The sequence below is a fragment of the Eleutherodactylus coqui genome, chromosome 3 (genome assembly GCF_035609145.1).
Source record: "Eleutherodactylus coqui strain aEleCoq1 chromosome 3, aEleCoq1.hap1, whole genome shotgun sequence".
Lineage (NCBI taxonomy): Eukaryota > Metazoa > Chordata > Amphibia > Anura > Eleutherodactylidae > Eleutherodactylus > Eleutherodactylus coqui.
The window spans coordinates 85,748,496-85,770,975 of record NC_089839.1 but is presented as its reverse complement, the minus strand read 5'-3'; the positions used below and the strand labels follow the sequence as shown (position 1 = coordinate 85,770,975).

The 22,480-nt window shown below is 46.4% G+C and overlaps 1 protein-coding gene across 1 annotated transcript in view; it reads right to left on the bottom strand.

The window, feature by feature from the left end:
- Positions 1 to 20,599, bottom strand: part of LOC136619782 (alpha-tectorin-like) — a 56,500-nt gene extending 35,901 nt beyond the window's left edge. The window contains exons 1-3 of the mRNA XM_066594545.1: positions 20,473 to 20,599; positions 16,372 to 16,460; positions 1,291 to 1,395 (exon numbers count right to left, since the gene is read on the bottom strand). Of these exons, the coding sequence (XP_066450642.1) occupies positions 1,291 to 1,395; positions 16,372 to 16,460; positions 20,473 to 20,563 (285 nt within the window). The 5' untranslated portion in view covers positions 20,564 to 20,599. The remainder of the gene's footprint in view (positions 1 to 1,290; positions 1,396 to 16,371; positions 16,461 to 20,472) is intronic.
- Positions 20,600 to 22,480: the final 1,881 nt, after the last annotated feature.

The window sequence follows — 22,480 nt, the reverse complement described above, 5'->3', positions numbered from 1 at the left end:
GAAGCGTTTTTTAACTGCTTTTGCCTTCCTCTCTTTCTACATAGTGCTAAATGAGCACTATGTAATAAAGGGAGAAAGCAGAAGTGCCACTTCACTATTTGACCTGGTAGTCACGTGACCGCCAGGTGTTCCCTGCAACAGCAGAGCTGTAGGGTCCTACTGACCCAGATCAGCTCTGCCAGTGACTAATGTCACTACAGGGGGTATTTTCCCTGTAACTGGGGTTTCTAAAGAGGCTGCTCCTGTGGATGCCCCACCTACAGTGGAAAAGTGTGAAATAAAGAAAAAAAAGTGTAATATACTAATTTTTAAAATAAACAACTATAAATTTAAAGTCTTTATTTTTTTAGTTTTTTACCTCCAATAAAACTAAAAAACGGGGAAAAAAAGCCAGTGAAAAAATTTTTTTAAAAATAGCCCTATATGTCGTGGGAAAAAAATGCTGCAAAAATAATTCTGGTAGCTGAAGAAAAAAAAAATAGGGCAGTAAAACAACCACATGGTTAAAATTCCTAAAAAGTGTCGACCTGTAAAAGGACTGGACTTCCATAGTGGTGGGTGAGGGTCACTGAGTGTTAGGCCTCTTTCACACGGGCGATGGGATTGTTGTCCACCTGCATCACGGGCGATGTGATTGCATAAGCCAGAGAAAGTCACGACCAAATGGGGGGTAAACCTTGCATTTTCTTGCCCATTCAGACAGCCTGGTGAAATGTATGTACTCTGTAGCCTGGAATTCCGTTGCCCGGGGGGAGAGAGTATAGCGATGCTAAGTTCTCCCCCTCCCTTTTCCAGCTGATAGTGGCAATAGAAGCTCCCATAGAAGCTATGGGAGTTGCCGGCAAAGGGACGGGGAGAGATGGGAGGGAGTTTAGCAGTGCGAGCCGCTACTAAAATCTTCTATGGCTTCTATAGGTGCTGCCAGCTGATCGCGGCCAAAAAATAGGACAGACCTGTCTTTTCCGGCGGCACGTAAAAGCGAACAGCTGTAATCCACAGCGTATGTGTTATCTCTTCCTGCCGGCCAATTTTACGTGCTGGAAAATCGCCCATCTAAATGAAAGCATTGGAATCCAATGCTTAGGATGATAACAATTTTCACCTGATGCTTTATTGCAGCAAAAATGTTTTTCCATAAACGTTTGTGTGAATAAGGCCTAAGGTTCTGGGATGGGAGCCCCAGAAAGCACTGGTCCCAGGCAGAGTATACTGGAAATACCTTTTGCATGAACTACATAGAAGTCGCCTTGTGACTGTTATTACATATGTAATATTGCAGTGTCATTTTACCACTATCGTCCCGCAGTCTGTGAAATTCGTCTGAATGCTGAATATATAGTAATCATCATCTTCTCTTCCTCGACATTCTGCGTCATTCAGGTGCAGATCAGAAATCTGAAGGAGACATTCAATATGTAAAAGAGACAGAAAATAATGAATAACAGTAATTACAGCCGGCTTTATACCGGTATTAGGACGGGCTCACACGGCCATAAGTGTGAAACTTTGTGGGGGTCGGCTGTGAACCTGCGTACCGCCCCGTATGGCTCAAAATTGTACTCACGCACGCTGTCATGCGCAGTACACTTGTTTTTTTTGCTTTTGCTTATATTTCCTACATACATGCCACCCATATGCAATGTAATTGCTACATCTGTATTTATGCACTACCATTAGCATCAGTGTTCCTTCTAAGCTGTGCAGTTTGCAAAGAAAAGGGTTAAGCTGCTACTACAAAAGCGTTTCTTTCATGCAAAACGCAGGTGGAGAAATGCTGATTGGAAGCACTTGGAAGAATCAGTTCAATCACCGGGATTTTTCCACGTGCCATACACAATCAGCATTTTTCCACCTGTGCTTTGCAGGGAAGAAATACTGCCATGTAATAGCAGCCTCAGGGCTTGTTTAGACTTCCATATATCGGCTCGGTTTTCAGGCCCGGCCGATATACGTTGTCCTTGTCTGCAGGGGGAGGAGGATGGAAGAGCCAGGAGCGGGAACTGAGCTCCCACCCCCTCTCCGCCCCTTGCCACTATTTGCAATAGGAGTGGGCAAGACGGGGGCGGAGCTAAGTAACACCGCTTAGCTACGCCCCATCCCACCCCTCTCATAGCAAATAGTGGCGAGGGGCGGGAGCTCAGTTCCTGCTCCTGGCTCTTCCATCCCCCCCCCTGCAGACAAGGACACCGTATATCGGCTCAGCGTGAAAACCCATCCGATATACGGTCGTCTAAATAAGCCCTCAGGGCTCCTGCACATTTGCGATTGCAATATCATTGCGGTTTTTTACGCAAACGTCACTAGGACTTTCTAATGTTAAAAACACACCACCAAAAAATCGCAGGATTGTGATTTAGCGATTTTTGTGCATTGTGCTTTTAACATTAGAAATCCTAGTGATGTTTGCATTAAAAAACACAGCAATATTGCGATCGCAAGTGTGCGCCGGGCACATCCGCCGGGCCGAAGAAAGAAGATCCGGCCGCGACGGAGGGAAGATCCGGAGCGTCCGGACAGGTAACTTTTAATTCTGGTACGGGTGTTCCGCGGATCCGGACGGCTTCCATAGGCTTCAATAGCATGTCGCGTTTTTTTTCCGGCACACGCAATCCGCGCCTGAAGGAAAAATGACATCCGCAGGTATTTAACTACCTGCGGGTGTCCAATGCATCCCTATGGGCGCGCGCATCCGCGTGCGGGAAAAACGCTGCGGATTTTAAAGAACAATTATCCCGTGGACATGAGGCCTCAATCCCACTCAGAGCTGGTGTGGTGCATGCTTGTCTGAAGTGTCTCTCGTCTTCCTTAAAGACAGTCTGGACACCTGTAGTCCTTGTCTGTATCATATGCAGACCCCCTCTTCCCTTCCCCTTGACAGGTACGGCCTGCAGACATCTGATGTCCTATGTGTGTGTCAGATGGATGATGCTTCACACTGTTTTCTTATGTCAGCATGATGCCTGAGCTCTGGGTGGAGTTTCCTTTATATGTTGTATGCACAACCTGGTATGTTGGTGTGAACAGCAACGTGTGTTATGTCTGTGCAGGTGGCCAGATGTGCCTTATGTGCAATGGATAGCTATCCAATGGATTGACACAATTGCCAATCCAATGGATAGCGGCGATCGCGAAAAAGTTAAAGACGTTTTTAAAAAGTGCTAGTTTCACCTCCCCTCATGGATCGGATCCATGAGGGGAGGTGAAAATACTCACCTTGGGTCCTCTGCGATGTCCCGATGTCCCGGGACCCGAAGTGCCCGTCTGCGCATGCGCGCCCGATGATTGACATCGGGCACGTGCACAGAGGGGCTCAAGTCCCGGGAAATTCAAAATCCCTTTGCTCCTGGCTGCCATGTGTAGCCAAGAGCAGAGGGATGTCACTGGGGACATGATCACTGTCATCCAATGGATGACAGTGATCATGTAAAGTTTAAAAAAAAAGTGTAAAAAAAAGTTTAAAAAAGTTTTAAAAAAGTTTAAAAAGTGTACGTTTCATCTTCCCTCTCGGATCATATCCGTAAGGGAGGATGAAAGTACGCACATAAGGCCCCCAGATTTATCCACGGACCTTACCCCAGCTTCTGCGCACACGCCCGTCGCCAAAATGGCGGACGCATGCGCAAAAGCTGTGGATTGCCAGGATAATTGAAATCCTCCCTGCTCCTGGCTACAAAATGTAGCCAAGAGCCTGGAGATTTCACGGGGGCCGCGGTGAGCGGTTCCTGATCATGGGTTCGCCGTTATACAATGGATAATGGCGATCACGTAAAAAAGTTTTTAAAAAAAATTGAAGTTTCATCTCCCCTCACCGATGCGATCGGTGAGAGGAGATGAAACTTTTTTCCGTATTTGCACCCCGACGCGATCCTCATCAGTGAACTTACGCGGATTCTGCATATGTGACCGCCGGCAAAATACCGGACACATGCGCAGAAGTCGGGGAGCCCAGGAAATTTAAAATCTCCTTGCTCCCAGGCGACCAACGGTCGCCGAGAGCCTGGAGCAGTGATGGGTGGCCTCGTTGAGCGGTCCCTGGTCATGTGATAAAAAGGTAGTGATCTACCTTAGGTCGGTCTCACATGACTGGATAGGAATTACGGATTCCGCATGCGTCTGATCTGCGGTAATACGCAGATCAATCGCATTGGATTACACAATTCCGCTCACATTAGTGGGTTGGAATTGTGTAATCCACTCGCAGAAAAGAGAACGTAGCAGGTTCTATTTTACCGCGGCTATCCGCAACATAGAGCCCATTGTGCTCCATTGTCGCGGATATACCCGCTGCCCATACGCAACTACGTTGTATAGGGCTGTGGGTACCCACGTCATCGCTAAGCGACGGTGCGGGGAATACAAACAAAAAAAAGGTGTACTGCGCATGACCGCCCGTGTAAGTACGCAGTTATGCGCAGTACATTACGCGGCCGTACGCAGGGTCACAGCCGGGCTCACAGATGGGATCCGCTGCAGGCCTCTGCAAGCAGATTCCGCCTACGGCTGCGAGAGCCCGGCGTTATTCAGACCGCTACCTGTAATATGTATTTTACAAGAAGCCCCGGGAATGTTCGCCTTCATGCAGTTCCAGAAGCAGCTTGTTGAGCACCTTCTGTGCGAAACCGCCGCACCTCATCAAGCTTACGGAGACTCATGGAACGCCACTTTTCACACCCCGTCCCTGCCACTGAGGCCAAGAAATGACCCCCAAAAAGCATGAGAGGAGGGGGGATACCCGGTTTTATTGCCCCATGGGCCCATTCCAACCAGCCTCCGTAATTACCCCTGTCTTTGGAAATACCGCACAGTTCACATTATTACTTTTATCTAAGATTTGCGAACGCCACAAAGGGCGCGAAGTGTGTGTAGGGCGGGGGGGGGGGGGGGGATTTTTAGGGAGTCAATTTTTATCCCGTACAAATAAGCAATGGGGCCTGGAATTTATTCAGTTGTGCCCTGAAATCCAACGGTTGTTCCCTCCTTTATAGGCCTTGCCATGGGTCCTGTAAGTAAATTAGGGCCACAATGGGTATGTTTCTGAACTCGGGACAAACAGGGGTATCCATTTTGGGGTGAACGTCTTCATTCCTATGTACGCTGTACAAAAAAACAGTTTTTAAATTTAAAAAATTGCCAAAAAAATTGAAAATCGTAACTTTTTCCTTCTGCTTTGCTTAGATTCATTCAAATACTGTGGGGTCAAAATACGCAGTACACCCCTAGATGAATTCGTTAAGGGGTCTAGTTTTCAAAATGCGGTCATTTGAGGAGCTTCCTTATCGTTTTGGCTGCTCAATGGCTCTATAAGTGGGGAATTGGGCCTGGAATTTATTCAGTTGTACCCTGAAATCCAACGGGTATATTAGGGCCACAATGGGTATGTTTCTGAACACGGGACAAACAGGGGTATCCATTTTGGGGTGAAAGTCTTCATTTATATGTGTGCTGTACAAAAAAACCTGTTTTTAAATTGACGCAATAGCCCAAAAAATGAAAATCGTAATTTTTTCTTACTGCTTCGCTTCGATGTATTCAAAAATTGTAGGGTTAAAATGCACAGTACACCCCTAGATAAATTCGTTAAGGGGTCTAGTTTTCAAAATGGGGTAATTTGTGGGGGTTCTCTATGGTTTTGGGCGTTCAAGAACTCTACAAGTGGGCAATGGGGCCTAAAAGGACTTCAAGCAAAATCTATGTTCTGAAAGCCACCGACTACTCCTTTCATTTTGGGCCCCGTTGTGCATGCGGACATAAGATTAGGGCCACAATGGGTATATTTCTGAAAACAGCACAAATAGGGGTATCCCTTTTGGGGTGTAAGTCTTCCTTCATATGTGTGCTGTACAAAAAAAGCTGTTTTTAAAATGACAGAATTGCCAAAAAAAACAAAAATCCTAATTTATTCCTTTTGCTTTGCTTGAATTTATTCAAAAACTGTGGGGTCAAAATACACAGTACATCCCTAGATAAATTCTTTAAGGAGTCGAGTTTTCAAAATGGGGTCATTTATGGGGGTTCTCTATGGTTTTGGGCGCTCAAGAACTCTACAAGTGGGCAATGGGGCCTAAAAGGACTTCAAGCAAAATCTATGTTCTGAAAGCCACTGATTACTCCTTTCATTTTGGGCCCTGTTGTGCATCCAGATATAAGATTAGGGCCACAGTGGGTATGTCTCTGAACACGGGAGAAACAGGGGTATCCATTTTTGGGTGCAAGTCTTCATTCATATGTGTGCTGTACAAAAAAAGCTATTTTTAAAATGACAGAATTGCCAAAAAAACGAAAATCACAATTTTTTCCTTCTGATTGGCTTGAATTCATTCAGAAACTGTGGGGTCAAAATATGCAGTACACCCCTAGATAAATTCCTTAAGGGGTCTAGTTTTCAAAATGGGGTCATTTGTGGGGGTTTTCTATGGTTTTGGGCGCTCAAGAACTCTACATGTGTGCTATGGGGTCTAAAAGGACTTCAAGCAAAATTTCTGTTTTGAAAGACACTGACTACTCCTTTCATTTTGGGCCCCGTTGTGGACTCAGATATAACATTAGGGCCACAATAGGTATATTTCTGAACACGGGAGAAACAGGGGTATCCATTTTGGGGTGTAAATCCTCATGTTCATGTAAATTATAGGAAAAAATATGTCTTTAAAATGATAGATTTGCAAAAATATGAAATTTTACTTTTTCTCCTCTAAATTGAATTAATTCCTGAAAAAAAAATATTCATGACACCCCTCAGTGAATACACTTAGGGCGCCCACCCACTGGCGTTTTTTTTCCCTGCGAAATTCACAGCATTTTTTTTCTCTGCAGGGGTCTATGGGACTTGTAATGTTAAAATCGCGATCGCGCAAAATCGCGATTTCGCGGTAAATTGCGATTTTGCGCGATCGCGATTTTAACATTACAAGTCCCATAGACCCCTGCAGAGAAAAAAATGCTGCGAATTTCGCAGGGAAAAAAAACGCCAGTGGGTGGGCGCCCTAAGGGCGCCCACCCACTGGCGGTTTTTTTTCACTGCGAAATTCGCAGGTTTTTTTTTTCTGCAGGGGGTCTATGGGACTTGTAATGTAAAAATCGCGATCGCGCAAAGTCACGATTTACCGCGATATCGCGATTTTGCGCAATCGCGATTTTAGCTTTGCATGTCCCATAGCCCAAAGACCCCTGCAGAAGAAAAAAAAGCGGCGAATTTCGCAGTAAAAAACCGCTAGTGGGTGGGCACCCTTAGGGTGTAGTTTTTAGAATGTGGTCATTTGTGGGGGTATCTATTATTCTGACACTCATGAGCCTTTCCAATCTTTGCTTGGTGTAGGAAAACAAAGTGTTCCTCAAAATGCTAAAAAGTAATGTTAAATTTGTACGTCTCCTAAATGGTTAAAAAAAAAACGAAAGTTTTTCCAATGTGTGCCCAAAATAAAGTAAACGGGTGGAAATATAAATCTTAGCAACAATTTCTATATTATGTTTGCACGTAATTAAGATATTGCAGTTGGGAATGTGAAAAAATTAAGATTTTTTCAAAATTTTCCCAATTTTGGCGTTTTTAATAAATAAACACAATTTCTATCGGTCTATTTTTTCCGCCTAAATGAAGTACAACATGTGGCGAAAAAGCAATGTCAGAATCGCTTGGATATGCAAAACCTTTCTGGTGTTTTTCCATGTTAAAGTGACACATGTCAGATTTGCAAAATTTGGCCTGGTCATTAAGGCGCAAACAGGCTTGGTCACTGAGGGGTTAAGTTTTTGGTATTGTTTTTGAAGCCAAACACAAGAGTGGATATATGTGAACAGGTTGAGCTGCAGTACCAGACACAGCCTTATACTCTAAGTAACCATGATATATTCCATATAATATTTACTCTTTTAGTTACACAATAATTACCCACACCCCCCAAGTCTTCATATGTTAGACAATATACAGGGTGGTCCAAAGGTATGGGGATACCGAAATAAATGGAAAATAGTGGTTTGGAATAGTGTGGCATAATGCTAAGGGAAGGAAGCAAGTCTGTAAGGGACAGTGTATAACACGGTGGCCATTTTGAAAGCTACCATCCTGAAACCAAGTTGAGAAGAAGGGTTGAATGTGACATATGTATCTAATAGAGAACTTGATGAGGAATCCAAATCTTGGCTTACATGTGATGTGCCTTTATTTCTACCAAAGTTATTTATTAGTTTTCTATTTGTTACAGACACAGATATAATTGTGATATTAACATGAGAGAAGAGGACAGAGATTGTGCTGATCTCGCGGGAGCGCAGTACCTAAGTCATTGCAGCAGATTTCAATAATCGGCACCCTAACAGACCACCCATCCGCCATGGCACAGTTGCAATTTCTTGCCAAATTTTGACAAACAGGTTCTGTGCTAGACCTGCCAAAAAGTGGATATAACAAAACTGCTACAGATGGAGCAGCAACAATGGCATCCTTTCATCCTTCTGCAAGAACCCACCCGGGGTGAGTCAAACCACCATCAGGTAGAAACTGGCTACGCACAAATGGCACATGTACAAGATCCAGTTGCTGCATCATCTCAATGAGGATGATCCCGATCAACATTTTGAATTTGCGGAATGAGTGTCACAGCAATTGCAACGGGACCCACATTTCACAGAGATGGTACTCTTCACTGTTGAAACAAACTTCTACGTGAATGGGAAGATGAACAAAGAAAACCTTCGCTATTGGTCTAACACAAACCCACACTGGAAAGATCCCTCTAAGATGGTTGGCACACAAAGTCATGGTGTGGTGCCATGTGTAGGGCACAAAGTTAGTGGGTCTATTCTTCATCTTCTATCTCTGTGCAATATAGATGGCACATTCCCAGTGTTCTTTTTCAGCAGGGTGGTGTCTAGAGATGAGCGAGCACCAAAATGCTAGGGTGCTCGTTACTCGGGACGAAAATTTCGTGATGCTCGAGGGTTCGTTTCGAGTAACGAACCCCATTGAAGTCAATGGGCGACTCGAGCATTTTTGTATTTCGCCGATGCTCGCTAAGGTTTCCATTTGTGAAAATCTGGGCAATTCAAGAAAGTGATGGGAACGACACAGCAACGGATAGGGCAGGCAAGGGGCTACATGTTGGGCTGCATCTCAAGTTCCCAGGTCCCACTATTAAGCCACAATAGCGGCAAGAGTGGGCCCCCCCCTCCCAACAATTTTTACTTCTAAAAAGCCCTCATTAGCAATGCATACCTTAGCTAAGCACCACACTACCTCCAACAAAGCACAATCACTGCCTGCATGACACTCCGCTGCCACTTCTCCTGGGTTACATGCTGCCCAACCCCCCCCCCCCCTGCACGACCCAGTGTCCACAGCGCACACCAAATTGTCCCTGTGCAGCCTTCAGCTGCCCTCATGCCACACCACCCTCATGTCTATTTATAAGTGCGTCTGCCATGAGGAGGAACCGCAGGCACACACTGCAGAGGGTTGGCACGGCTAGGCAGCGACCCTCTTTAAAAGGGGCGGGGCGATAGCCCACAATGCTGTACAGAAGCAATGAGAAATCCAATCCTGTGCCACCTCCATCAGGAGCTGCACACGTGGGCATAGCAATGGGGAACCTATGTGCCACACACTATTCATTCTGTCAAGGTGTCTGCATGCCCCAGTCAGACCGCGTTTTTTTATAAATAGTCACAGGCAGGTACAACTCCGCAATGGGAATTCTGTGTGCACCCACAGCATGGGTGGCTCCCTGGAACCCACCGGCTGTACATAAATGTATCCCATTGCAGTGCCCTGGACAGCAGAGCTAACGTCAGATTAAATGCAGGTGGGCTTCGGCACTTCGGGTTTTTAATTCATAGACACAGGCAGGTACAACTCCCTATTGTGAAGTCCCTGTGGACGGACAGCATGGGTGGGTGCCAGGAAGCCACCGGCGGTACATAAATATATCCCATTGTAGTGCCCAGCACAGCTGAGGTAATGTCATGTTTAATGCAGGTGGGCTTCGGCCCGCACTGCATGCCCCAGTCAGACTGGGGTTCTTTAGAAGTGGACACATGCAGTTACAACTCTGTGTGGACCGACAGCATGGGTGGGTGCCAGGAAGCCACTGGTGGTACATAAATATATCCCATTGCAGTGCCCAACACAGTTGGGGTAATGTCATGTTTAATGCAAGTGGGCTTCGGCCCACACTGCATGCCCCAGTCAGACTGGGGTTCTTTAGAATTGGACACATGCAGTTACAACTCCGTGTGGATCGACAGCATGGGTGGCTCCCTGGAACCCACCGGCGGTACATAAATATATCCCATTGCAGTGCCCAGCACAGCTGAGGTAATGTCGTGTTTAATGCAGGTGGGCTTCGGCCCACAATCCATGCCCCAGTCAGACTGGGGTTCTTTAGAAGTGGACACATGCAGTAACAACTCCGTGTGGACCGACAGCATGGGTGGGTGCCAGGAAGCCACCGACGGTACATAAATATATCCCATTGCATTGCCCTGCACAGCTGAGGTAACGTCAGATAAAATACAGGTGAGCTTTGGCCCACACTGCATGCCCCAGTCAGACCGGGGTTTTTAATACATAGACACAGGCAGGTACAACTCCCTAATGTAAAGTCCGTGTGGACCGATACCATGGGTGGCTCCCTGGAACCCACTGGCGGTACAAAAATATATCACATTGCAGTGCCCTGGACAGCAGAGCTAACGTCTGATTAAATACAGGTGGGCTTCGGCCCAAACTGCATGCCTCAGTCAGGCTCGAGTTTTTATAAGTATACACAGGCAAGTACATCTCCCTAATGGGAAGTCCATGTGGACCGACAGCATGGGTGGGTGCCAGGAAGCCACCGGCGGTACATAAATATATCCCATTGCAGTGCCCAGCACAGCTGCTGTAACGTCAGCTTTAATGCAGGTGGGCAAAAAATTAATTGGATTACACTGTAGGCGAGGGCCCCAAAAAATTGGTGTACCAACAGTACTAATGTACCTCAGAAAAATTGCCCATGCCCAACCAAGAGGGCAGGTGAAACCCATTAATCGCTTTGGTTAATGTGGCTTAATTTGTAACTAGGCCTGGAGGCAGCCCAGTTAAAATAAAAATTGGTTCAGGTGCAAGTTTCAACGCTTTAGTGAGCATTGAAACGTATAAAAATTGTTTACAAAAATTATATGACTGAGCCTTGTGGGCCTAAGAAAAATTGCCCGTTCGGCGTGATTACATGAGGTTTCAGGAGGAGGAGCAGAAGGAGGAGGATGAATATAATACACAGATTGATGAAGCTAAAAGGTCCCCGTTTTTTATGGTGATAGAGAACGATGCTTCCATCCGTGGGTGCAGCCTACGTATTGTTTTGGTATCGCTGCTGTGCGCTGGTGGAGAAGAAAAGTCCGGGGAAATCCAGGCTTTGTTCATCTTTATGAGTGTAAGTCTGTCGGCACTGTCGGTTGACAGGTGGGTACGCTTATCCGTGATGATTCCCCAAGCCACACTAAACACCCTCTCTGACAAGACGCTAGCCGCAGGACAAGCAAGCACCTCCAGGGCATACAGCGCGAGTTCAGGCCACGTGTCCAGCTTCGACACCCAGTAATTGTAGGGGGCAGAGGCGTCACGGAGGACGGTCGTGCGATCGGCTACGTACTCCCTCACCATCCTTTTACAGTGCTCCCGCCAACTCAGCCTTGACTGGGGAGCGGTGACACAGTCTTGCTGGGGAGCCAGAAAGCTGTCAAAGGCCTTAGAGAGTGTTCCCCTGCCTATGCTGTACATGCTGCCTGATCTCCGCGCCTCCCCTGCTACCTGGCCCTCGGAACTGTGCCTTCTGCCACTAGCGCTGTCGGATGGGAATTTTACCATCAGCTTGTCTGCCAGGGTCCTGTGGTATAGCATCACTCTCGAACCCCTTTCCTCTTCGGGTATGAGAGTGGAAAGGTTCTCCTTATACCGTGGGTCGAGCAGTGTGTACACCCAGTAATCCGTAGTGGCCAGAATGCGTGTAACGCGAGGGTCACGAGAAAGGAATCCTAACATGAAGTCAGCCATGTGTGCCAGGGTACCTGTACGTAACACATGGCTGTCCTCACTAGGAAGATCACTTTCAGGATCCTCCTCCTCCTCCTCAGGCCATACACGCTGAAAGGATGACAGGCAAGCAGCATGGGTACCCTCAGCAGTGGGCCAAGCTGTCTCTTCCCCCTCTTCCTCATGCTCCTCCACCTCCTGCTCCTCCTCAACGCGCTGAGATATAGACAGGAGGGTGCTCTGACTATCCAGCGACATACTGTCTTCCCCCGCCTCCGTTTCCGAGCGCAAAGCGTCTGCCTTTATGCTTTGCAGGGAACTTCTCAAGAGGCATAGCAGAGGATTGGTGACGCTAATGATTGCAGCATCGCCGCTCACCATCTGGGTAGACTCCTCAAAGTTTCCAAGGACCTGGCAGATGTCTGCCAACTAGGTCCACTCTTCTGTAAAGAATTGAGGAGGCTGACTCCCACTGCGCCGCCCATGTTGGAGTTGGTATTCCACTATAGCTCTACGCTGCTCATAGAGCCTGGCCAACATGTGGAGCGTAGAGTTCCACCGTGTGGGCACGTCGCACAGCAGTCAGTGCACTGGCAGACTAAACCGATGTTGCAGGGTGCGCAGGGTGGCAGCGTCCGTGTGGGACTTGCGGAAATGTGCGCAGAGGCGGCGCACCTTTCCGAGCAGGTCTGACAAGCATGGGTAGCTTTTCAGAAATCGCTGAACCACCAAATTAAAGACGTGGGCCAGGCATGGCACGTGCGTGAGGCTGCCGAGCTGCAGAGCTGCCACCAGGTTACGGCCGTTGTCACACACGACCATGCTCGGTTGGAGGCTCAGCGTCGCAAGCCAGCGGTCGGTCTGCTCTGTCAGACCCTGCAGCAGTTCGTGGGCCGTGTGCCTCTTCTCTCCTAAGCTGAGTAGTTTCAGCACGGCCTGCTGATGCTTGCCCACCGCTGTGCTGCCACGCCGCGCGACACCGACTGCTGGCGACGTGCTGCTGCTGACACATCTTGATTGCGAGACAGAGGTTGCGTAGGAGGAGTAGGAGGAGGGTGGTTTAGTGGAGGAAGCATACACCGCCGCAGATACCACCACCGAGCTGGGGCCCGCAATTCTGGGGGTGGGTAGGACGTGAGCGGTCCTAGGCTCTGACTCTGTCCCAGCCTCCACTAAATTCACCCAATGTGCCGTCAGGGAGATATAGTGGCCCTGCCCGCGTGTGCTTGTCCACGTGTCCATTGTTAAGTGGACCTTGGCAGTAACCGCGTTGGTGATGGCGCGTACAATGTTGCGGGAGACGTGGTCGTGCAAGGCTGGGACGGCACATCGGGAAAAGTAGTGGCGACTGGGAACCGAGTAGCGCGGGGCCGCGGCCGCCATCATGCTTTTGAAAGCCTCCGTTTCCACAAGCCTATACGGCAGTATCTCCAGGCTGATCAATTTGGCTATGTGCACGTTTAACGCTTGAGCATGCAGGTGCGTGGTGGCGTAATTGCGCTTGCGCTCCAACACTCGCGCTAGCGACGGCTGGACGGTGCGCTGACAGACATTGGTGGATGGGGCCGAGGACAGCGGAGGTGAGGGTGTGGGTGCAGGCCAGGAGACGGTAGTGCCTGTGTCCTGAGAGGGGGGTTGGATCTCAGTGGCAAGTTGGCACACAGGGGGAGAGGCAGTGGTGCAAACCGGAGGCGGTGAACGGCATTCGTCCCACCTTGTGGGGTGCTTAGCCATCATATGTCTGCGCATGCTGGTGGTGGTGAGGCTGGTGGTGGTGGCTCCCCGGCTGATCTTGGCGCGACAAAGGTTGCACACCACTGTTCATCGGTCGTCTGCACTCTCAGTGAAAAACTGCCAGACCTTTGAGCACCTCGGCCTCTGCAGGGTGGCATGGCGCGAGGGGGCGCTTTGGGAAACAGTTGATGGATTATTCGGTCTGGCCCTGCCTCTACCCCTGGCCACCGCACTGCCTCTTCCAACCTGCCCTGCTGCTGCACTTGCCTCCCCCTCTGAAGACCTGTCCTCAGTAGGCGTAGCAAACCAACTGTGTCTCATCGTCATCGTCCTCCTCACCCACTGAAAGCTCTTGAGACAGTTGCCGGAAGTCCCCAGCCTCATCCCCCGGACCCTGGGAACTTTCCAAAGGTTGGGCATCGGTCACGACAAACTCCTCCAGTAGGAGAGGAACCATTGCTGCCCATTCTGGGCAGGGGCCCGAGAACAGTTCCTGGGAGTCTGCCTGCTCCTCAGAATGTGTCATTGTAATGGAGTGAGGAGGCTGGGAGGAAGGAGGAGCAGCAGCCAGAGGATTCAGAGTTGCAGCAGTGGACGGCGTAGAAGTCTGGGTGGTCGATAGATTGCTGGATGCACTTTCTGCCATCCACGACAGGACCTGCTCACACTGCTCATTTTCTAATAAAGGTCTACCGCGTGGACCCATTAATTGTGAGATGAATGTGGGGACGCCAGAAACGTGCCTCTCTCCTATTCCCGCAGCAGTCGGCTGCGATACACCTGGATCAGGAGCTCGGCCTGTGCCCACACCCTGACTTGGACCTCCGCGCCCTCACCCGCGTCCACGTCCTCTAGGCCTAACCCTACCCCTCAGCATAGTGTATTACCAGTAGTGCAGAAACAGAACGCTGTAATTAAATGTGCCGCTTATTGGCCTGTGGTTGGAGGCTGACTTCGCTTACGGAACGCACAGCAGAGCCAGGAAAGAATTTTGCGCAAGCCTGCTGTAACACTTAGCTGGCTGCGTATTAATTAGGACTACTACCCCCAGCAGAGACGCAGTACACTGAGGACGGTCACAGGCAGCCCAAATAGATTTTTTTTCCCCAAATTTTTTGGAAAAAGCCCACTGCCTATATAGACAGTATATCTCTTTCACCTTTTTCACTGTCCCTGCCTCACCACTACTGGCCCTTTACTATGTAAAATTACTGCAGACTGAGGATGCAATGCTCTGCACGGCCGATATACAAAAAAAAATAAAAATTTGCAACACTGCTAAAAGCAGCCTCAACAGTACTGCACACGGTCAGATGTGGCCCTAAGAAGGACCGTTGGGGTTCTTTAAGCCTAAAATCACTCCTAACACTCTCCCTATAGCAGCTCCAGCATCAGCAGCACTTTCCCTGATCTCTGTCAGAATGCATCTGTGGCGAGCCGCGGGAGGGGCCGATTTATATACTCGGGTGACACCTGATCTCGCCAGCCACTCACTGCAGGGGGGTGGTATAGGGCTTGAACGTCGCAGGGGGAAGTTGTAATGCCTTCCCTGTCTTTCTATTGGCCAGAAAAGCGCGCTAACATCTCAGAGATGAAAGTGAAAGTAACTCGAACATCGCGTGGTACTCGTCTCTAGTAACGAGCATCTCGAACACGCTAATACTCGAACGAGTATCAAGCTCGGACCAGTACGTTCGCTCATCTCTAGTGGTGTCCCACCATATTATGGACGTGATGTATGTGAGTTTTTGGATCAGCAGTTTTCGAGGAAATGGGGCATCGTTGACCCTTTGCTCGCCAGATGTCACCCTCTAAGACTTTTATCTGTGGAGTGATGTCTAGGGTTTAATCAGTGAAAATGCAGAGTGTGCTGCACATTATACAGCGGATCCAAGATGCCTGTGCAAGCATTTCTGATGAGTGGTTGCTCGCAGTGCATTGTGAATGGGAGAAGAGGATAGCCTTGATGATTTGAAACAATGGGAAGCACATTGAGCATATCCTGAAGTTGATTGCTATTGTGTTCCATGTCACAGAAAAAGTGTTAATCATTTTGGCAGGAATAAAGATACATGCCATTTGATTTGGATTACCCATCGCATTCTCTATCAGATACATATGACACATGCAGCCCTTCCTATTTGACAATATTGACTTGGTTCCTAGATGTCAGCTTTCTAAATGGCAGCAATGTTGGACACTGCCACTCACAGATTTGCCTCCTTTACGTGTGGAGCAGAATGTTAGGGCAGCAGAAATGCAGTTGCAAGCTCTCACTCACAACCTGAAGGTTGCAGATTCAATCCCTGCATGGTTCAGGTAGCCAGCTCAAGGTTGACTCATCCTTCTGAGGTCGGTAAAATGAGTACCCAGCTTGCTGCGGGGGTAAAAGATGACTGGGGAGGGCAATAGCAAACCACCCTGCAAAAACAGTCTGCCAAGAAGACGTCACCTTAGGAGTCAGTCATGACTTGGTGCTTGCACCAAGGGACTTTACCTTTAACTTGGCAACATGCCACACACAGGTTGGTGTTTCCAACCACCATTTTCCATATATTCCGGTGTCTCCATGCCTTTGAACTATTCTTTTCATTTTCGTTAACTGAGAATCTACCAGTAATTGAACTTACGTAAATTGGAGGGTTCTTTGTCAAGAAAAATCTACGTGGAATCTCCAGTTCTATTAAGTCCTTAGTACAAATGACAGTTTCATTAATTTCTGTATTAAAATAAAGCATTATATGACAGTAGTTAGAAAACATCAAAAGCTCAAAGACTTCTATAGCAAAGTCACAAAAGAAACATTTAGAAAGCACTGAATGTAAATACCTCAATGGAACTTTGATGGACCCCATTGTGAGCCAGCAGAGTGCTGTATGAATCTTTCCTATGACCATTTATAATGGCAGCCATGATACAAGTATAAACAGAGCTTAAAGCAATCCTCCAGTTTCCAGACAAAATTCTGTCCAAGGACCAGAGGGTATATAGCCTCCAGTTCCTCTTTAGTGCCCCTCAGATCCGTTGGTTCAAGAACTCATTTTCAGTTGTCCAAGATGGCCGACATAATCTTCAGACTACCTAATCCACACAGCTGTATTGAAGTGAATGAAAGCTGACCTGCAATAACAGGCACAACCCAAGGATAAGGGTGGCACTGTGTTTTGAAGAACGGAGCCATGTTTTGTAACCCTGGACAACCCCTTTAAATTATATTCTTTGAGCAAGTGGATTGTAATGGCCTCACCGTAGCCTACGACTCTTCACCTTTTACATGTGTGTTATGTTTAGTTATTAAGAGTTTTGTTATATGTACATACACAGTACCATGCTCTGTTTCCCTTGAGGAAGCCTGCCCATTTTTAGGCGACAGTACACTTGGGGTAGTCTCCCCTCTTCACCACCCCGCCTGTTATTTTTAGCATATTTATGCTATAGCCTATAACCTCTACTATTGTGTTTTATAGGGAGGGATCCTATTCCATTTGTGTTACAAGTATGCACATACTATTTTTATTATGACATGTTAGATGCATATGCTTATTAACCATGAAGATGATTTTTAGGATGCTGCAATATTGTTTTGCCCATTCTGCTTATATTTCTTGTATGTTATATGATAGTAGAGGGCAGTAGAGATGAGCGAACATACTCTTTTCGGGTGTTTTTGCACTCGAGCACCACGTTTTCCGAGTAACTGACTACTCGGACGAAAAGAGTCGGGGGGCGCCGGGGGTGAGCGGGGGGTTGCAGAGGGGAGTGGGGGGAGGGGGAGAGCTCCCCCCTGTTCCCCACTGCTACCCCCCGATCCACCACACCGCCCCCCGGCGACCCCGAATCTTTTTGTACGAGTAGTCAGTTACTCGGAAAACGTGGTGCTCGAGTGCAAAAACACCCGAAAAGAGTATGTTCGCTCATCTCTAGAGGGCAGGTCATTAATAATTGTGTCATATTTTGGGGGGAATTGAGGTTGTTCACTTATTCTGGTGGCTTCCCTGTTTTGTAATCTAGTGTTTTACACTATTTAGGCCGACTTCGCAGTAGCGATAGCCTATCTTGCGATGCGAGAGTGAGTGAAAGCGCATGAAAATGAAACTAATGATTTTCAATGGTTTCATGCTCATGCGCTTTCACTCACTCTGGCAACGCAAGATAGGCTATCGCTAGTGTGAAACCTGCCTTAGTGCTAATGCCCACGGACAGATTTCTGCCACGGCGGGAATCTGCAGCGTTATCCCACAGCTAATAGGTTCTATTGAACCTAAATAGATTTCTGCCTTTCAAAGCTCACGCTGCGGAATTCTGCAACCTGAGAGAAATCATGGCATGCTCTAATTGTCGCGAAAAACGCAAGGCCAGCTTCCATTATGGTCAATGGAAGCTGTCCGTCACACGATACGTCTGCTGTGAGCACAGCGGAAGTATCGCATGATTAGCCTCACCGTCCACCGCCAGCTGCGTCTGCATATGTGCGCCGGCTTGCCGGACAGGACTCGCACTGCCGATCCGGAAAGGTGAGTATGGCATCTTTTGGGGGCGCCATGTTGGACTCGGCTGCGATATTCTGCTTGCAGAGTCTGACACGGCCATGGGCATGAGGCGTTAACATTTTTTTATACACTATTATGTATCTCTGTATGTTTAAAGTTCAAAGCACACTCATAATGACGTCACACAGCAGCAGGTGGGGTGGGGTGGGGGGTATATGCTGAAACTGGCGGCCAGAAGACACAGTCCAGACCAACCCACCGGACCACAGGAATTTACATGCAGCATGGGAAGATTTTAAAAACGTTTTTTGCAGGTACGCTTAGAAATGGGACAGTTAAAAACATATATTTGAAAAGACCTCTTATTCAGTAGTCTGCCTCTATAGTCTGTCTAATCCGGTTAAAACCACTGACAGGTTCCTTTTTAATAAATCTTGTTATCTAGTTCACATTGGGTTTGTATACGCAGCAGTTTTTTTCTGGTATTTTTCTCCAATTAAAGGGGCTATACTTGAAGTGTTAAGTGCTAAGTGCTAGCATAAGTGCTAAAAGTCTGATCGGTGGAGGTCTCACCACTGAGACCCCCACCCATCCCGAGATTGAGAGACCTGTGTCCGTCTCTTCTCATCACTGCAGGGATGCTTATCTCTCACTTTCAGTGACATCAGATTGAGTGAAGCGATGGCTGCACATCCGTGGCCGCCGTTCCATTCATTTCTATGGGGCTGCCAAACAATAACCGAGGGCTTGTATTCAGCTCATTTTCGACATTCCCATTGAAAATGAAGAAGGCGGCACCACACATGCATGGCCATCGCTCCTTTTAATCTCCTCACTGTGAGGGTTAGGGTAAGCCTGCAGTAAAGAGGAGGGGGGCGCAGGCCCTCATTCATGGGATAATGGGGGTCTCCTCAGTGAGACCCCCATCGATCAGACTTGCATCAGCTATCCTAAGAGTATATTCACACAGAGAGAAGATTAATCAGAAATCGGATGTAAATAAAACACATTCAGTTAAATGGGTATATTCACCTGGGTCTTTCTTTTTTACTCAGACAGACTATCTACTATTAAAAACATTCCCAGTAAATTTTGCTGTAATATTTTTAACCAGTTCTCTATCCCTGCCGTATAAATGCACGATGGAAGATACAGTGGAATCTATGGAATGGATTCAGGGGTCGCACTGGAATGTGTTGTAGAACTGACATCTGTTTGTAATGACAGATCCCTGTTGTTAAATCCTTGGATGGTGGTGTCAATAGCAACTGCAGCATCTAAATGGTGAGACATTGCAAGTTGGCTCCCTCTATCACCAAATATGCCCCCTGCAACACAATTTTGGCATGCCGAGGGATTGTGTTAGCAAGCGGGTCCTAGTTATGGTCTCAAATGTTGCCATTATAGTATGACAAATATACCCTTCTTAATACAGCGTGTAATAGTGTAATGATGACAGCACAATGCGCTGCAATGCAGAAGTTTGATTAGATGTTCTTCTACCCTAGTGGAACTTAAAAAAAAAAGTTTAAAAAGGTCAATAAAACTTTTAACAAACAGATATAAAAATAAAATAAACTCATTTTCCGATTTGTTTCATAAAAAATATAAAAAACTATACATGATTGGTACCGCCAACTGCTTTATTGATACCGCTGCAAAAAATAACAATTTAAGACTTGCTGTGTTTTTTTTAATAAATGAATAGAAAGTGATCAAAAAGTCTTATGTACACCCAAAAACAATAAAAAAAACTACAGCTTGGCCTTCAAAAAACAAGCCCTCAGTAAGCTCCATTGATGATTCAAAAGGTTTACCGGACTCAAAATATGTTGACACCAAATAAATTTAAATTTGGTTCTTTTTTTAAAGCTTTTGTATTTTTTTAAAAAGTCCAAACAGAACCAAAGCTATATAAATGTGGTATTGTAATTCACATTTCATTTCTACTGCACATTGACCATTAGACTTCACAAAATATATTTTCAAAGTGTTTCAATACATAACATGGTACAATCAATGCTGCCATTAAAATAAAATTAACTCATCCTGCAAAACAGAAGCCCTCATATGGCTGCGCAATGAAAAGGTAAAAAATGATGGCTCTTGGGATAAAAAGTGGTTATTAAAACAACACTAAATTTATTGTTCAATGGAACATTGTGGTTGAGATAAAGTATTTGCTATATTTTAGTCACCACCTACAGGGTTTACAAAATTTTACACAATTTTTCTACTTACCTATTTCAGCATCGTTATTTGCGGTTACTGGATAGTCCACGAGGAATGACACTTGGATTAATACAAGAAATATCTGAATATACAGCATCATTGTTGAAAGTCCAGAAGCTCTTTACTCATCGATGGTCAGACGTTCAGTGTTGACTCTCATCGTTGGTTCCTTGTAAGTAGGTGATCAAGGAAACGCCTAGCCTCAATTCGTAAAAGTGTTCTTTCATTTTATCACCTTTGCAGTGATGAGTGCCTCTTACTTGGGCAAGGAACAATAAATTGAAGAGGCAACAATGGGATTCCCGAAATTCACAAAAGCCTCTAGTGGAAACCACGACAACAGACATAAAACTTTCACATTTCTCTTTTAAGACCAAATTGCCCAACAATGGACATTTTTGCTTGTACTATAGTAGCAGCTTGATAACGTGTTATTTATTGGCTTGGAGTGTGGACCCCTTATGACTTCAGTGATGCCTGTAAAATGTTACAGTGTTTGTCCGGTCATCTATGAAGACTTGGTGAGAAACACCATGTGTTTTATTCCAGGAAACGATAAATGCCTCATGTGTCACAAACAATTTGTGCTTACAAAAATTATCTTTAAAAATATGGAAAAATACTACTGCATTGCATAAGAAATGATGGTAGGGAACTCCCAGGATACAAGATTGTGTGGAGGTATTTTAAAGAGTGATACATTTAGGGTGTTTTTAATACACAAAATCATATGTTCTTCAGAAAAGCTCATAAAGGACACACCATTAGTTATCTACTGATACGTGCATACAGCTACAGCACTATACACCTCTCTGAGTAGTTGCTGCACATGACAGTAATCCTATCGGTGTTGTATAGAATCAGTCAATTTGCTGAAGAAGTTGTACTTCTTAATTAAAACATATAGCATTGCACTATTATAGGGTAAGTTATGTTTTTGACAAAAGTCTTGGTGAGGCACCCAACATAGTGTATGTACAACCCATACATCAGTTCATATGTGCTGCTTGTGAAATTGCAGGGGAGTAAAAAAGGAATATGTCAGGATCAGCTGATGTGGATTAGCTGTACGAAACACAGAATTAGCTTTGGGCCAAATCCAAAGGCAACATCTGAGAAACTCCGGTCTTCACCCTTTCACCCCACCAGTCAGGATATGGACTTTACTGTGGAACTTTAGAATGAGTGACTGTTCAGAGGTCAGGGCAAATAGAAGAAGCTCAGCATGGTACAAATAGGCCAGAGGTTGGGGCAGGCAGGAGACAGAAGATGGGTGAATACAACAAACCGAGATCAGTAGCAGAGAACTCAGTAAAGTTAGAAACCAGCAGGTCAGAGCAAACTAATAGCATCTTCAGTTGGATTAGGCACCTTCCTTAGGGGTAAGATGTCTGATATAACTAGAGCTGCTCCATTATTGGCAGGGGACAAATTAGAAAGGTGCACTAAAGCCTTTTAAGAGTGCATGTGCGTGTGTGCCCTTTGGGCAGCAAATGCAGTTAAAGGCGCTGGAGCTGTGGACACGTACCTGGGCCACCAGTGGAGGGAAGTCAGGTGGGATGGCAGACATGGCGTCAAATAATAACACATTAAAAACCTTGGAAAAAGTACAAAATGATTCTGAATACAGCCTTTATGCAATGTATGGCACATTCTGAGTATGTGGCGATATCGGACTGACACAATTGGTGATGTCATTCACCAGTGTCTGCCCAATCCCCTCCAATCCAAAACCATGAACTTGATTAATACATCCCACAAGGAGGGCGTAATGACTTTTCAATCTGGAGACTGGACAATCACTTTCATTTTTCCAGTGTAGATTAGAAAATTAAAGTAGTAGTTTCCCTGGTAAATATAATCAGATCTGCCAAAATCTGTCCCCTTATTTTTTTATGTAAGGCTCATTAGGTACCTGTTGTCCAGCACTTTTATTGTGAAATCACAAAATTCTTTATACTCTACCCTCAGCTTAGCCAAATCCAATAACAACACATCTGGGTCACTTTCTGCACTA